The sequence below is a fragment of the Panthera pardus genome, unplaced genomic scaffold, assembly GCF_024362965.1.
Source record: "Panthera pardus isolate Hobbes unplaced genomic scaffold, ASM2436296v1 HiC_scaffold_22, whole genome shotgun sequence".
Taxonomy (NCBI): Eukaryota; Metazoa; Chordata; class Mammalia; order Carnivora; family Felidae; genus Panthera; species Panthera pardus.
Window position 1 is genome coordinate 53,225,412 of NW_026526788.1, and position 18,436 is coordinate 53,243,847.

Here is an 18,436-nt window from a genome sequence, read left to right on the forward strand (position 1 = left end):
GTTTGCCAAGTTTTTTCAGGTCTTGACCTCATTATAGTCTCCTGGTGACCTTACAAAAGAGACAGGACAGTGGCACTACCCACGGTGACATGAGAACATGGAAGTGCACCTGCATTTAAGCTGCTCCCCAGTTAGTAGTAAAAGCAGAAGTTTCCTGGGGTCTTTAATAAGACGTCTTGTGCCCTCCCATTATGTCAGGACCAGAAAGCTTTGATTGCGCTGCCTGGATCCTCCCACAGGACATGGTCTGAGGAGCAAATATGACTAGGAAAGAAGGAAAAGATCCTGAAGACAGGAGCCCTAGCCTTGCTCTTCCTCTCCAAATGCAAATAGTTGGGATGAGACATATACTTTTAGGTCCAGCTGGCTTCCACTCTGCCCCACCTGAGCATATACACATTCAGTCAGTTTCTAAGGAAGCAGCACACTTACATTACCTTCTTATACATCTATCTCAGGAGACTTAACTTCTAAAGAGAGATTTATAGACAACTTAAAAGTTACTATATATACACACTCCCCCTCAAGCTAGCTTTCAGAGAAGGGTGAATACGTTTCAGTCCTTATAAGGCCAGTCAAATCCTGGGACACTATCTATTAGTTTATTTTGAGTGACTGTCCCAATGTTATACATGTTTAACTTGAATGTTTGAATAGTTTATATATTTCAACAAGGTTTGAATTTTTCTAATGACTGTGTATTACTCTTGAAATCAGGGGGAAAATGCATTAAAAATATTTTATGGCCAACGATGATGAAATCTCTAAACATTGTGTATTTCTGTTAATACCCATGAGCCTTTTTCATAATTATTTCCTTGGGTATCACATATGTGTTTGTAATTAAGGCCCAATAGAGGCAGGTCTGTTTGCATGTATATATAAAAATATTCGGGGAAAATTGTCATCGATCTGTATGTGTTGTGGGGCACCTGCTGGTTGCTCAGCACTGTAGGGGTGCAAAAGGTATATACAGCAGTCCTCAAACTCAGGGTGCCTATGTATCCCCAATCAGTCAGGCAGGATGCCTTCACAATGACATACATGCAAGGAGGCAGTGCGATGCAGTGGCTGAGGGTGATCTCTGCCACCCGACTGCCTGGGTTCAAAGCCTGAACAACTGTGGGATATCAGGAGGTCACTTAACTCCACTGTGCCTCAGATTTCTTATATGTAAAATGGGAGTGATAATAATCTGTAAAAATATCGACAGGAAACAATAAGATACTTAGGAGTACCTAACTCCTAAGGTTATCATGAGATCAAGTGAGTTAATCTATGCAAAGTGCTTAGCACAGAGTCTGGTATGCAGTCAGCACCGTTATGTAGGGATAAATTAAACTCACTGCCTAACTTCTATTCATCCTGGATCAAGATTCCAAATGCTGCAATGTATTTACCCCTTTAAATGTTTTGTATGAAATGAAAATAACTGCTCTTGAAGCACTACAAGTTCAGTCAGACAGCAACTCAAGATGAGAATCTGTACTGCAGGGAGGCTGGGATAGCTGCAGATAGCTGTGGGTGATGTTTCTTAGCAGCAGAGCCCAATGGCACTGAAACAAACGTGCTGTCTGAGACAGTCTGGTCTGCCTTAAGAGACAAGACTTTCCAGTAGGTTCCATAGTCATAATCACAGGTTTTCTCAGGTAAACCAGGAAGACACCAAAGTGGAGGGAATGGTCATCCCCTCTGTTGGGAAAGAAAGACTGTCTGCCATTGGGAATGCTTGACCCTACTCAGCTAGTTTCAAGGTAACTAGACATTCAGTTGGGTAATTTCCTGGTGTCTTAAAGAATATGTCTAAGGCAGACTCTGAACCAAGACTAGAGAATGGTGCTTAGTTGAAGGCACACTTTAAAGAGCCTCCACATTGCTTTGGAATGAGTGAGGCTAAGTGAGGGTGAGGCTAAGAGGAGGGAGGGCTCTTTGTGAGCAGTGGATCTATGTGATGTGGGGGTGCATGCCAATGGCAGTTCACAGGGCTTTGTACTTTCTCCCTAACTCAGTGTCTTGGTATAAGGGGGCTAAGAGAAGCATCTTCTACTCTTTTCTTTGTCTAGATTGGTGGCCTTCTACTCCTCCACTCCAGCCTGCCTCATTCATATCTAAGTATCTACTGAGGGCTTACTTTGTACCAGGTACTAGGAATAAAGTGATAAGAAAAGCATCCTTCCAGTACTAACTACAGAATCAACCTAGAACAAATTAACATTGATGAAATATATCCTCAAACCTTTCCTTGCCTTGTCTTCACTCCTCTCCTGATCAGTGCTATCCCCAACACGCACTTCCCCACCTCAGACATTCCGGTACACCCCTACTCCCTATAAAAACCTGTGACCAAACTCATTGACTCTTAACAATGTGGCTTAAAGTATTGCCCCTCCTCATATCATTTCATAATTATTAAAGATGAAGCCATAGCCTTTCACAGGTGAAAAGTATAAAAATGTGATTTAAGAGCTAGAATAGAACTTGCAGATTATTCTGACCAAGTGATCGTTCTCTTTGCAGAAAAGAAAACAGTCAGAGCTCAAACCCAGTATGCCATTCCTGGCTCATGTCATTTCCACCCCACTCTGCTGCCCAATCCAGGGAGCCCTGAAGAGGGCAGGCAGGCAAAGTGTCGGCTTGGTCAGTTGCCCGGATTTCCTTCAGTCATGCAATGCAGAACGTCTTTTCCTGACAATTCTAGGGCCACCTCTGACTCCTTTCCTCTCTCTCCATCAGCCTTGTAATTTGTTTTCCTCTTATTTCTAATAATACTCATATTTAGTTTTAAAATCTAGCAATGATTTGACCCTTACCCACCTAACATATTTTTGAAGAGGAAGGAGGCCCCCCACATCAGTTCAAGCTCACACACTTTCATGCCATCTCACACTGGACCAGAAAGGAGACAGAAGGTCTCTAGACCTTTAGGAACAGTAACATGTGTCTCTGAAATCACTTGCTTTCCACATGAATATCACCATGAGATGAACGCTGTATTAATGACTAAAAGAAAATATGACAAAATCGTTCTTTAAATGTTTTTATTTATTTTTGAGAAAGAGAAAGAGACAGAGGACGAGCGGAAGAGGGGCAGAGAGAGAGGGAGACACAGAATCTGAAACAGGCTCCAGGCTCTGAACTATCAGCACAGAGCCTGATGCAGGGCTCAAACTCGTGAACTGTGAGATCATGACCTGAGCCGAAGTCATACGCTTAACCGACTGAGCCACCTAGGCACCCCAAAATATGACAAAAATCTTAACAGTAATTGGCAGGATGGTTATTGTTTTACACTTGAAAAATAGAATTTTTATACTTTCCAAATTTTCTTGAAGAAATAATAATAAGTATTATTACATATGTATGTATACATATATATGCATATGCATATATATGTGTATATGTATATCAGGAAAAAATATATGCCAGTGACATATCTATCACTAATAAATGTGTATGCTTTATATACATCAGTAAAAGATGAGACACTTAAAAATACCAAGGCATAAAGTTCTGTCTACTCAAAGAGGCAAAGAAAATAGATGATCTCAACCTCCTGAATTGAGCATTTAAAAGTGCTTAGATATTGGGGCACCTGGGTGGCTCAGTTGATTTAGTGTCTGACTCTTGATTTTGGCTCAGGTCATAATCTCACAGTTTGTGAGATCAAGCCCCATGTCAGGCTGTGTGCTGACAGTACGGAGCCTGCTTAGGATTCTCTCTGTGTCTCTCTCCCTCTCTCTCTGCCCCTCCCTGCCTCTCTCTCTCTCTCAAAATAAATAAATAAACTCAAATTTTTTAAAAATAATAAAAGTGCTTAGGTATTAAGTATCACTGGCATTGACAACAACCAAGAAACAGATTAGTTTTGTGCCTTGATTATCTGACATAAGGCTTAAAAATTCACATGCAGATGCAGAAATTTTCCCTGGAATCTATTTCAAACGTGTGTTTATAAAAATATTAGTAGTTTTTTGTGTTAATTTTCACAATAAATGAAATTGGTATTCTTTACTCAGTTTTGCAGATGTAGAGACAGAAACCGAGAGAGGTTAAATTAAGTTGGTAAAAGGCACACTCCTGACAGTGAGGATGCTCAAATGGAAGCCCTCGTCCACTTGAGACAAAGCCAGCACCCAAACTACTACACTGATGTGGGTATGAAAGTGACAGCCAGTTGTACAAAAGACAGAGATCATATTTCAACCAGAGCAGCTATTAGGGAAAAGGGAATGATAATATGAAGCTGTTACTCGTGAAGCAGGGGGAAGATGGAGGGAAAGGAGAAACTGAGAACATTTAATGGATTGGATTTTCCATTTTGCTCTCCAGTAGCAAGACTCAATGTAGAGATGGAATCTGAAGAATCAAATGATCCTAACATCAAGTCTAAAAACTCTAACCCTAACCCTATCTCAATATCTCTAGCTGTTTCAGTAACCTAATAGGCATGAAATCTTCACCCTTTCTGCCTAAGGACCAAATGCTGAGCAGGCTTCCCAGAGCATCAGGGACTTGCTACTTTTTCTTCCTAGCAGCCCTGGCCCAGACCCCTCAGGAGCTCCCCACCCCACCCGCCCACCTCCCAAGTCTCTCAGAGAATTGCCCATAAGCCCCAGACACCCATGATGGTTTTGGAAGCTCCAGGGCCTCCTCAAAGCTGAGTTTCAGCTGGTGCAAGGAACCCAGAGGTGTAGCTCCAAATCTGGACTGACTGCAGTCCTAAATTTCCTCAGAGGATGAGGGCCTGAAGCCATGTGGGAATCTTGTGAGAAAAATGGGAGCTCCATCCTGAAACCGATCTCATGAAATAGTTGACATCATCTGACCATGACAGTTATTCACACTCCAGCCCAGTAACTTCAGAACTTTACAGATGAAGTAAAATAATTGGTTTAGAATGATTAAATCCTCACTGGACAGAACCATTACATACACATATACTAAGCAATGGGGTCTTTTTAAAACCTCAACTTTATCCTTTGTTTCTTCTGAATTTAGAATTTAGAATAACAATACATGCTCGATGATAAAAACTCTTACAATCCAGATGTTTACATAGCAAAAGTAAAAGATTCTAAGTGTAAACGATTATATCTTTTTCCAGACCTTTATGGATTGTTAGACACATATCCTCCCTCCCCAAGTGGGATTATCTTCTACGTACTATTCTCCAATTTCCCTGCTTTTTGTTTTCCTTTAGGCATAATCTCATGTCAAATAATAGAGATCTACCTCATGTTTTAAAATCTCCTGCAAAATATTCCATGTTAACTGCACACAATCCTTACTGACGGACATGCAGGTTGTTTCCAATTCTTTTCTACTCTAGATAATTCTAGATTAACTATCTTTCCCCAGTTGGGCAGTGGGTCTCAACATAATTCCAATTCTATTTACTTGGCAAATTGGAAAATACTCTTAACTGGCCAGCTAAGAAATGTGTGGAGGCATTTCATATTTCTTTTCTTCACTTTGCAGACTCTTCTGATCTCCTATGTGCCCTGTGCATCCTTCACCATGTGCCCATCAGCCTGCACTGGCTGCTTTACATCAGGGCCCAGTTACATTTGTTTTGCAGAATAATTCCCAGGCTTTGTCAGCATTGCTTTCCTAAGACATTCTCTGCTCCATTCCCTCTTGCAGCTTTCTTCTTATGCAAATGTGAACCCTGTCACTGAGGCCTCCCAAAGGCTTCAGGGAAGCTGTCTGAACTCCAATTCCTGGGCCTCTGGCATCTGGAAGCCTTCCTCTCATTTCTGAGTCTTCCACTTATTTCTGCCTCTTTTAGGATTCCAGGCAGACTTCTCATGCCTCCCTGTCACCAAACCTAGGCATGAAGCTCCATCCTATCTCCTTCAGAAACGGTCCACTGTGAGTCAGTATTTCACTGAATTTTGGCAGTGGAACAGGGAAAGAGTCACATTGAGTGCAGTAAATCCATCCATCACTTCTGCCTTTGGCACCTCTTATGCTGTCCCACCCTCTGGTCCCCAGAGTGAGAGTCTCTCTGTCACAAGAAGTCCTCAAGAGGCACAAAGCCTTATTCTACAGCCCATCAGGTCAACCTGCCTTCATCGGTCCCATCCAACAACTCTGTTGAATTAAAAGTCCTCCATCTTGTCATGGAAAAATGATGTGTCTCTACCCCAGAAGCCTGTAGCTCCAAGTCTGTGTCTTACCAGCTGCTTCTGTGGTTGCCTTCACCTTGGGTATGTGAGGCCTAGAGCTCTATGCATCCTTTGGGCAGGAAGTGGAACTCCCAGATTTGTTCACTGTTTAGAAGAACTGCCTTGGAAATGAAATGGAATGGAATGGAATGGAATCAAATGGAATGAAATGAAATGAATTGAATTGAAATAAAATAAAATAATAAAATAAAATAAAATAAAATAAAATAAAATAAAATAAATAAAATAATTGCTTTGGGCAGCAATGCAAACAGGGTATCTCTTCCTGGGCAACCCTAGTGGCAGTAGCAATTCAGGACTTGTCTGTTTCTTCATTTCACATCCACTGTCTTATGATCCAGCCTCCTCCAACCTTGTGCCCTGCAGCCAGGTGTAGTTTGTGCTGGTTTCACCCATGTAGGTGTTAGCATGAGAACTTAAAGACACATCGTGCCAGAAAATAAATTGAGACACATAACTCGGGAATGACTCTGGACTTGTCCAAGACACTAGGAAATCTCTTCATTCAAGAGAATTCAGAAAAGTGAATTATGGAGACATTCTCTTGAAAAGTCTTCTTTAACAACATTTTATTAATACTAAATAGGTGGACAGTCATGGTAGTTTTTTCGTGTGGTCAGTTTTCTAAATGTTGTTTCCTGAGCAGTGTACACACAGAAGCCCTTCTCCTTTGTTTCTTCTCCCCACCTCCCTGCTGCCCTTTGTTGAGAGTAGACCAGATGCCAGGTGCCTTCCTGAGTTATCCCATTTACTTTTTCTAACAATCTTATGACATGAGGTATTATTAACTTCCCCCTAAAAATGAAAAAACTGAGTCTTGAGGAAGATTTATAAAGTCGCACAGCCAGGAAAGAGTGGAGTCAAGATTCAAACCAAGCTCAGAATGACTCCAGAGCTGTGCCCTTCTTTATATAATGGACTGTCACTGAGACTGGAACATTCTGATTCAGTTCCCATTCTTACATTCCAAGGTCCATTGAAAAGAGTTTTCCAATCTAGTAGTAATTTCTAAAACTCAGGAAAACAACATAATTAACTTAAAAATAGGTTTTAAAAGTCTTGAATGTTTGCACTTGAGAAATCTCATAATAATTAGAGCAGGTGGAAGACAAGAAGAGTTTTCAGTGTGTTTTAAATGGAATTTGAATGAATTTTCAAGGACTTTGGAGGCCAAACACATAAGCTCTTTTTATTTCATTTAATTTAAAAAAATTTTTTAAATTGTTTTTAATAGTTTTGTGGAATAAAAACAATCATAAGAAAAGTATATAACATGTATATATACAATGCTGGTTAAAAATAAAAAATTACCAGTACGTACATTCCTTCCTATCATGCAAGGCCCACTCCTTGTTATGTCCACACTTCTGTAATATGGACACATTTCTCTTTTCTTGATAGTATCAGGACTATTTTCTACTCATTAGCTTTGATTAGAATCATTCTAGTGATTTATGAAAGAACAAATAGAGAAAAACAATTCCTGTGACAATAAGACAAGAACTGGAAGAAAAGGAAAGAGGAGATGATTAAAGAGGATGGATGGATGGATGGATATTTGTGAGAAAGCTGTTTTCTGAGGTCGAATGAATGTATGTAAAAAGGGAGTATATACTTTGGAAAGAAGAAAGGATATGCTGGCAGGGAGGTAAGTTAGACAGAGTCCTCAAACTCTAGAGCTATTGGCACTATCAGTTGTGGATTCAGCTGCTGTCTGGAGAACGTGAGGAAGAGAGAGGGAGGAGGAGGGGCAGCCTGAGTGTGAGGGAAAAAGGGCACTGTCAACCATTTAGTTAGTCATCATTTGGGACACATCCCCTAGACTGAATGTCCAAGAGTATGAATCTCATATTCTATTCTACATAGAAGGATCAATGCCCAGTATCATTTTATTGCTGGCATTGTGGGGGTTGTTTGTTAGTTTCTTTTTTTACCATGACACATAAAGTGCCATAAACACTGAGCAAGTGTTGAAGCAATGAGACCAAGAATTGAAAATACGATAGTAGGAATCTGAGTAGTATCTTAGAAGAAGGAGAAGAAAAGGTCCTGCAAGTAATTTAGTGTAGTCGGGAAAGAATAAAAGGGACTTATAATTAAGTTTTATCATAAAATGCATTTATTTAGTTTATGACTATAGTTTACATCACTCTTTTTTTTCTTTTTTTCTTCCAGGAGCCTTGCAAACAACAATCTCCAGACACTCCCAAAAGATATTTTCAAAGGCCTGGATTCTTTAACGAATGTGTAAGAGGACCTAAGAAATCACTGATTAATTAATTCGCAGTTGTTAACAAAGAAGCCTGTTATTGAGGATTAGAATTCGTAACTGGCTTTAAAATTAAGTTAGAATTTTAAAATTTAAATTTTAAATTGGCTTAAATTTTAAATTTACTTGAACTAATGTTGGAGCCTTCTATGGTATTTCCCACTGGAAATTCTGAATATATGGTGCCCAGGCATTCCTTTGACAAAGTGTTTGTCCTCTGGGAGGTAGTGCTGATAAGGGACTTTGAGGGTGTGGGAAGAGGAGGCCCAGAGTGAAGTTTCAAGATGCCTTTTTTCACATGAGTTCCAGGAAATGGGGCTACAAAGGAAAAACATAAAGGAGTCTGGGAAACTGACCGAGTACAGATGAAAGGTTACACCCATGGGTTGGTCAATCAACAGAGAAATGGAACAGGAAGTGGGGGAAGGGAGGCAAGTTTGCCTTTTCTCTAGTTAGACTGAACAACAACTCTAGGCTTAATCCCCAGGAATTTGGCTTAAGCCCCAGGAAGGGAATGAACTTAATTATTTTTGACCCTTTTTCAAACAAAAGAGCTTTCAAACTTTGACTTTTAAGCTTCAGAGTGAAAGATCTTTGTAAGGAATTTGTATATTTTGCTGTAAGCAAAGCAAGTAATATATGCCTAATCCTCTCAAAAGCAATTTAGCTTCATTAAGTGTTTTCCAGACATTAGAAGGGTATTTAAATGTCATAAGATAGACAGATACAGGAACAAATGAAAGAATATATGAAACCAAAAGATTTCTTCTTATCAATTCAGGTACTTTGCTATAGAATATACATTCAAAACAAATTTTCTCCAATGACAAAAGATCTAAGTCAAGTATTTTCTCCTAAACCTAGTATTTAACTTCAAATCAGTAAGCTAATGAAAAACTTTCTTTGTTCCTTGTGGTATTTCCCCAGCCCCTCCTCAATGCCTATTACCCCAATTCCTGAATGATGGTTTATTTCCAAGAGAGTGCCAGAATCAGGACACTTCCAAGAGAGTCTCGGACAGACCACAGTTATCCGTCTGGTTTACAATCACCCAGAAAAACTGATACTCATTATTCTGGGTCAGAGTATTCTTGGGAGATGAAGTCAGTCTTGGGAATGTCTTAGAGGTTAGATGATATGCTATGACAGACTTGGGGATACAGCTTATTTGGGCACCATCCTCTGGCCCATCCTGGTGTCAGCCAATACTGCACACTAGAAACAAAACAAAACAAAACAAAAACCCAAAAAACAAACAACAACAAGAAAACCCACTTGAAATTGGCTCAACCTCTATGGAAATCCCATAATGGATTTGGCCTCTTGGGCCTACTCTGAGATGCCCAAATCGAGAATTATCTAAGAAGTACAAGGATCCTTGCCAAGTTGTCTTTTAGTGGATTTCTTGGTTTTCTTGAATGTATCCCTCCAAAAGCATTTTTAAATGCTTCAACATTTAAAAATTACTCATGTGCTGTGTGAACACTAGGCAATACCTATCTTAGGAATTCCGTGTGACCAAGAAGGGTTTTAGGAAGGACCTGGAATGTCCGAACAAAAGCAATGCAAATAAACAGAAAACTTGGTGAGTTGGGATCATATGTGGAAATTTGAACTACCCATGCTGTATAGTTTATTACAGACATGAGTTGTTGTATGTCTGAGTTAACTCTGCTGTGTCAAAGTCATTTCCTATTAAAATTCAATTTGTAGACCATGGAGTAGGATCAGAATGAATTACATCTGTGAGGAAGAAGAAAAGCAAATAGCTCCCTTGATTTAATTAAATATGATATAATAAGCACTGTATTCTATCTTCTAGACCTGCATTGTCCAATATGGTAGCCACACATGTGGTCATCAAACAGCATTCATAGTGTAACTGAGGAACAAAACTTTAAATTTTACTTAATTAAAAAAATTTTTTTTAATGTTTATTTATTTTTGAAGGAGAAAGACACACAGTGTGAGTGGGGTAGGGGCAGAGAGAGAGGGAGACACAGAATCTGAAGCAGGGTCCAGGCTCTGAGCTGTCAGCATAGAGCCTGAAGCAGGGCTAGAACGCACGAACCGCGAAATCATGATCTGAGCTGAAGCCGGATGCTTAACCAACAGCCACCCAGGCGCCCCTAAATTTTACTTAATTTTTTAAAAATTAAGCCAAAAACTAAATTTAAATGAGTTCAATTATGGGAAAATGTAATTATGTTTGGAACAACTTGGATGTGTGAAACTATTGTTTCCAGCTAGAAATTTTATGAAATCTAAATCCATATCACACACTTCTGATGAAAATTTAGCATCCAAATTGAGATATACTCTAAGTGTAAAACACACTAGACTCCAAAGACTTACTATTTTTTAAAAATGTAAACTATCTCATTAATAATGTTTGTATTGACTACACATCTAAATAATAATATTTTGTGTGAAATGCTAAGCAAAATATCATTTTAAAATAAATAAAATATATTGTTAAAATTAATTTCACCTATTTCCTGTTACCTTTTTAATGTGTTTATAGAAAATTTTAAATTATGTATAGAGTCCACACTATATTTCTATGGACACACAGCTCTAGACAGAGCTGCCTTTGATCCAAGAGGGAATAACTTCTGAGGTTCCATTGACTGGGTAGCAATGAAGGGTGCACTGTGGGAACTCTCTGAACTCAAAGTGAATTGTCGATCAGGTTTAAGGTAGATTATGGGGCATGATGTAAAGCCAGGTAAAGGCATTTTGCATGTGTTAATTGCTGAAGTAAAGTCATGCCTTTGGAGGTAGGACCCTCATACAGCAAAATCAGCTGAAATTTGTCTTTCAGGGACCTGAGAGGGAATTCATTTAATTGTGACTGTAAACTGAAGTGGCTGGTGGAATGGCTAGGCCACACCAATGCAACTGTTGAAGACATCTACTGCGAAGGCCCCCCAGAATACAAGAAACGCAAAATCAATAGTCTCTCCCCAAAGGATTTTGATTGCATCATTACAGGTAATGGATTCCAAATGATTCCACCTCATAAAGTTAAAATAAGGGCTACATTTTATGTGTGTGCAGGAATTGATATTTTTTATATCTTTAAAAACCAACTGACCGATTTAATTTTTAAAATACTATAAAGCATTAAAACTTTGTGTGTTTAAAAGCAAAGTAAAATTATCATTTTACTATTTCTCTTAAATAAATGTATTTCTTATGGACATTTGAGATCTAGCCAAGGAGCAAGGCATTAGCACAGTTATTCATCATCATTTCCTGTTTTTGCAGAATTTGCAAAGTCTCAAGACCTGCCTTATCAATCACTGTCCATAGATACTTTTTCTTATATGAACGATGAGTATGTGGTCATTGCTCAGCCTTTTACTGGAAAGTGCATTTTCCTTGAATGGGACCATGTAGAAAAGACCTTCCGGAATTATGACAACATTACAGGTATGAAAAGCCTGATTGTATTTTGAATAGAAAGTTAAGCACATTGAACCAAGGGGAACAGAAAAAGACAAGTGGTATAGGGGGATGCTTTGGGCAGGCTTAGAGTCATTTAAACCCCAACTGTACCATTTACTAAGTGACTTGGGGTTGTTGCCTAAACCTTAATTTCCTGACTTGGAAATGGGAATAATAATACCCAACTCACAGGGTTGTTGTTAAGATAATGCAATCATAAGATAATGTGATCACATATTCAAGGAACTTAGCACAGAACCTAGCCTAGTAAACACACAATAAAAGGTGGATTATTTTTCCAGGAAAAATATTGGACTAGGAATCATGAGGTTTAATCCAGGTTCTGCCACAAACTAGCTGGGTGAACCACTCACCCTCACTGGGCCCTCCCTTTTTCTTAACTATAAAATAAGGATGTTATTTTAGATCATTGAATCTCAAGCTTTGTTGCACAAACATGACTCCTACAAAAGGTTAATGTACTCCTAGTGACAGAAAGGGTTTTTGGTCCAATATATCTGTGAGCTATATCTCCCTGTTAGAGATTCATAATACACAGTAAAGACCCTGAGAAGTCTGGCAGTAAGGCAGGCTCTTTAAAGTGTTTTATGCATTTAATTTGACGTCGGAAACCACCTTTTTTCCCTGAAAACTTTTACTTAGGTGCCCTCTTAAGTTTTTTCAACAACTTTACAATTTTTAAATAAGTGAGAATATGGGCCCCTTCTGAAATATTTCCGTTAGCTTTAGCTTCTAACGTATTTAAATCTTAAACTTTTCCATAAACTTCTCCCACCTTTTTGGGTGGGAAGGGTCATAATTAGATTTTGTGGGTGGCCACAAGCCCCATTGCTCATAGGATCAAGACAGGTCTGGGGCTGGCTTGAGACTGAGGTGCCCAGATGAAGGAATCTTCTTCAAACTGAAGTTGTCCCAGAAACCTCCTTCTTTCTCAAGGTGGAAGGTCATGCTTCCCTTTCTCCCCCAAACCCCTCAGTTTTCCCATGGGCTATTGCGCAGTTTTGTGCAGTTCAGTTCAGGTTCTTCTTACCCGGAATAATTCATCATTATTCCAGATGAATCTTAAGATGAACACTTGAAAGAGAAATGAATCACACATTTGCAGACTTTCAGAGGCCATCATCTCATCTAGAATGACAAATATATGCCAAATATGCAGTTACTATGACTTCCCTTACCCCAGACAGATATCGCTAATCAATCATGGTGCTCTTGCTTACAGAGTGCAGACAGGGCAACAGAATCCTTCTCAAAATAATTTTCCAGGAAGTTTTCCAATCAATCAGTTGATACGGTACGTGGTTGAAATCTAGTGGACATCCCTGATCTTGTCCAAACTCTCATTGTATAGAAGAGAAACTGAATTTTAGAGAAGTAAAGTGATTTTCCTGAAGTCATACAATCAGTTGAGCCCTTGAAAGGTCACAAACAGAATAATTTCACCTATTAGTACAGAGTTGATGCAGAATTTATTGCCTCAGAGCCTTTAAAGTTGCAGTTAGAAAAGGTGTGGGCCCAGATTTGCCCCGCTCTCTTTGGATTTCTTAGAGCCAAGCTCCTTCTAGTCAACCAGAATTTACTGATCAAACTCTCATCAAACTCTTACCAAAAGGATACTGAGCTGGTCCACTGATCCCATATTGTTTTCTGAGATTTCCAAAAATAACTGTTAGGAGTATCACCCATGACTGTACCCCTCTTCCATTTTTCTCAAAGATTCCTCTTTCTTCTCTTCTCTCCTGCCACCAAAACTTCAGAAAAATTACAAGTGTCATCTTTATCCTTTTTTAGGGGAAAATTATGTTACTTTTAGAGCAAGATTCAATTCACAATTAGAACAAACCAATTACAGTTAGAACCATGGGCTACCCAGATCACTGCTCAAGACTTTGTAGGATGATCTAGAAACTTGTGGGATCCTAGCCCAAGTTGGAAGCCCTGGAATAGCTCACCTTCTCCCAGCTTGGGTTAAAAGCATAGAGACTCTGGTAGACCTGGGTTTGAATCCCAACTTTGCCTTCTCTTAGCAGCACTGAACCCCTCTGAGCTTCAATCTGCTCATCTGCAAAAGGGAGTATAATAATATTTATCTCTTAAGATTGTTGGGAATTTTTAATGAGATGATTTGGCAAAGCACATAGTTGGTGCTCAATAAATGGCAGTTTTCACTAGAATTACTATAACTCATAATATGTCAGGGAAAGCAATGCTTTCTTTCTGTAAGAAGTGAGAGGAGGAAACTCAGGCTGTAGCCATATGTCCTGAATGTCTAGTGCAGGTTGGATGTGACATGACAACTCAGGTGTTGGTAACAAGGCCTCATGAGGCACAAAGGCACAGAACGTCAGGATCCTGCTGCCATTGGGTCTTAGAGATTGGCCTTGCCTGTTCAACCAAGGAAATCTCTTATTTCAGGCTGATTTTGGTGGAAGTTGTATGGCCTCAGCCTGCATGTTTACATGCTGCAAAAGAGGATGGCCATCCAACTAATCTCTCATTTGTCTTTTCCCAGGCACGTCCACTGTAGTGTGCAAGCCTATAGTCATTGAAACTCAGCTCTATGTTATTGTGGCCCAGCTGTTTGGCGGCTCTCACATCTATAAGCGAGACAGTTTTGCAAATAAATTTATAAAAATCCAGGATATTGAAATTCTCAAAATCCGAAAACCCAATGACATTGAAACATTCAAGATTGAAAACAACTGGTACTTTGTTGTTGCTGACAGTTCAAAAGCTGGTTTTACTACCATTTATAAATGGAATGGAAATGGATTCTACTCCCATCAATCCTTACATGCGTGGTACAGGGACACTGATGTGGAATATCTAGAAATAGCCAGAACACCTCAGACACTCAGAACGCCTCATTTAATCCTGTCTAGTAGTTCCCAGCGTCCTGTAATTTATCAGTGGAACAAAGCAACACAATTATTCACTAACCAAACTGACATCCCTAACATGGAGGATGTATATGCTGTTAAGCACTTCTCAGTGAAAGGTGACGTGTACATTTGCTTGACAAGATTCATTGGTGATTCCAAAGTAATGAAATGGGGAGGATCCTCATTTCAGGATATTCAGAGGATGCCATCACGAGGATCCATGGTGTTCCAGCCTCTTCAGATAAATAACTATCAATATGCAATTCTTGGAAGTGATTATTCCTTTACTCAAGTGTATAACTGGGATGCAGAAAAAGCCAAATTTGTGAAATTTCAGGAATTAAATGTTCAGGCACCGAGATCATTCACGCATGTGTCCATTAATAAGCGTAATTTTCTTTTTGCTTCCAGTTTTAAGGGAAATACACAGATTTACAAACATGTCATAGTTGACTTAAGCGCATGACACACCAAATTCTGTGGCTGCCATCAGAAACTTTCTACAGTACATGATCCGGACGAACTCAATGCATGATGACTCTTCTTATCACACTTGCAAATGAATGCCTTTCAAACATTGAGACTGCTAGAACCAAGCACTACCAGTATCTCCATCCTTAACTGTCCAGTCCAGTGGTGTGGGAAGTTACCTTTTATAAGACAAAATTGAATTGTGTAACTGTTCTTTGCAGTGAAGATGTGTAAATAAGTGTTTAATGGTATCTGTTACTCCAAAAAGAAATATTAATATGTACTTTTCCATTTATTTATTCATGTGTTCCAAAACAACTGCCAAATAAAATGTTTACATTTTCTTTCATATCTCAAAGGTAATTATTTACAATTATTTTATTCTTGGTGATGGATGCTGAGGAAATAGCTTTATACAATAGGGTTATATTTACATCAAGAACTTAGGGTGTGAATAGTAAGTGATGATGAAGCACTGATATTGATTACCCAAGATATATGAACAGGTTTATCAGCTGATTTGGAACATTCAAAGGTGTTTCCAAAGGTCACAGCATTTAAGAACATTTTGTGGTGAAACGGCGATGAATTAAAAGCAGGGTAGAGAAATTTGCTTATTACAAGAAGACTGATTTAAAATAAAGAATTGTAAGACCCATCCTTTCCTATCTGATAGCTCTAGCTAAAAAAAAAATTATTCAAAGAACCTATAGAAGAAACCAAACTCAAGAATCTGAATTTTAAAAACCCTATTTAGGGACTTTCTAAATGTCTGACTCTAGAATTATCTGAGAGCTGATATAGATTTGTAAACCTTACAGTACTTGCCTCAAATTTACCCAATATGATGGCCTCTTAATCTGATCAAGGATGCTTCACTTCTAGACATCAGTTTGGATGTTACTGACATGCCACAGAGTGTCCAGGAGGCTCATATTTGATTTTCTAAATTCTTGCTCCTGGATCACATGGTTTGTTAGCACCTAGCACAGTGCCTGTTATAGGGTAGGCTCTCAAAAACTGCTTTCGAAGATGCATGTGTGTCCTCCTGTTATAATACAATAATAAACTTCGTAAGTCCCTTTGATCTATTCGGTCCTATTTATTGACTACCTATTAAGAACAGGGTGTTGTTCCTGTGGTGCTGGGGAGGAGAATTGAGGAGGAATAGGGCATGGTCCTTGCCCTTTGGGGCCTTAGACTAATCGGAGGGTTAGGACACAGAAACCTACAGAGTAAGCCCTGAGTGCCAATCATCATCTGAATATTCTGATTATAAAGATCATGGGAGTATCAAAGATGAGTTCCTAGAGGAAGTGGTCCTTGTTTGAAGTTAAAGGGGAGATATGGTTTCAAAAGGGGATCACGGCAGAGGAGCTGTTTCTGAAATGATTCCGTGTGAAAGAGCTTCCCCCAACTTATTGCTCCCCACACTCTTTTTCCAAATGAATGGGGAGCAGAGAGGCGTAGACATCAACCCCACTGCCAGCACATATCTGGCAAACTTAATGGACCTAAGGTACACACAGTAGTTACACATTTTCCAGGAAGCGACACCTTGGGGCATTATGCACAGGAACCAGATTCCTTTGCCACATGGGGAAGATATTAACTGACATTAGAATTATGGGGGGATAAGAAGTCTTACCCACTCCCGATCTGTACACAGGGAGACAGGCCTTTGAATGTCTTATTTTTTTCAGTTCCCTTTTTCTATAAGTAGCATATATACTGTTGAAGAACACCTACTTTGTACAGACTGCGTTTAAGTCCTGCCTTGCCATTTGCTGGCTTTGTCCACAGGCAAGTTACTTAAGTTCTCTGAGCTTCAGTTTCTTCATCTGTAAAGGGATAATAATGCTTACTGCAAGGACAGTGGAAGGATGAAATGAGATAATGTGCACTTGGTGGACTGAATTTTCCAAATATGGCGACAAAATTTCCCATCCTACATGTTCTGTGAGAACCTTGCCCTCACCCCATCAAGAGGTGGTACCTAATTCCCTTATCATTAAATCTGGGCAGGCTTGTAATCAATAGAATGTGGTGGAAATGATGCAGTTTGAATTTTGGGCCTAGATCACAAAAACAAGAAAGCTTCTGTCTTGTGAACTGGGACAATCGTTTCTGGAGCCCTGAGCTGCCACCTGCAGGATCCTACTAGGCTGAGGCCACCATTCTGAGGAAGTCAAGGCTTTGATCAACAGCTCTGGCTGAGGTCCCTCCTAACAGCCACATCAACCACCATCCTGTGAGCGAGGATGCCTCTGGGTGATTCAAGCCCCAAGCTGTTAAGTCACCACCAGCCATCCAGTCTTCCCAGCTGAGGCCCCAGACAAGCAGCTAAGACAAGGGACAAACCATCCGCATGGTACTGGATCCAAATTCCTCACCCACAGAATCTATGAGCATAATAAAATTGTTTATTTGAACATCTAAGTTTTGGGGTGATTTTTTTATACTGCAGCAGTGATCAGAACAGCACACCAAGTACTTAACACAGACCCAGCACAAGTCAGCACTTACCAAGTGCTAGTTAATGGGCTCCACACCCGGAATGTTGCGTGCTTCGGGGTCATGCTCTACCTTATTACCTTAATGTAACCCACGGTCATTTTGTTTTTAAAGTCTGTCTCCTGTTTTCAATACATTGCCAGTGTTCTAACTGTGCCAGGCCCTCTGCTGAGTTCAGGGATGCAGAGATGAAAGACTTCGATTCTTCTCTGTTTAATAGAAGCATTATTAGCAAACCGACTCTCTGATTTACCTGAAACCTGAGACCCGGAGCTGTGAAGCAAGCCGAGTGAGGCAGGCTACAATCCCGGCCTCTGGACACTCAATTCAGATCTTTCTTCATCACATGGTGCTACCTTTCAACACCTCACCCTCCAGTCTGAACCTGGGATTGCAGACAGGAATGAGGTGAGGAGTGAGAAGGCTGACAGAAATTCAAGAAAGACTGAGGAGGAGGACACATGGTAGGGTCCACTTTCACTACAATTGGCCAGTCCTTTCTCAGAGTTGCTCTTTTCACCTGTACCCTTCATCTACCTTACACGGTATAACTCTGCCCCCTCTCCAGCCATAGATGATTGGACCTGAAGTGAACTCCTCATCCAGGGTTCAACCCGGATGCTGGGCTGGGCTCAGCCTGA

At 39.9% G+C, this 18,436-nt stretch overlaps 1 protein-coding gene across 4 annotated transcripts in view; it reads left to right on the plus strand.

Moving 5' to 3' along the window:
• Positions 1 to 16,368, plus strand: part of LGI1 (leucine rich glioma inactivated 1) — a 39,503-nt gene extending 23,135 nt beyond the window's left edge. For 3 of the 4 annotated variants that reach the window (XM_019445127.2, XM_019445126.2, XM_019445124.2), the window contains 4 exons: positions 8,364 to 8,435; positions 11,282 to 11,451; positions 11,728 to 11,892; positions 14,441 to 16,368. In XM_019445127.2, coding sequence (XP_019300672.1) covers positions 8,364 to 8,435; positions 11,282 to 11,451; positions 11,728 to 11,892; positions 14,441 to 15,276 — 1,243 coding nt within the window. In that variant the 3' untranslated portion in view covers positions 15,277 to 16,368. The remainder of the gene's footprint in view (positions 1 to 8,363; positions 8,436 to 11,281; positions 11,452 to 11,727; positions 11,893 to 14,440) is intronic. The other variant, XM_019445128.2, reaches the window with a different exon arrangement.
• Positions 16,369 to 18,436: the final 2,068 nt, after the last annotated feature.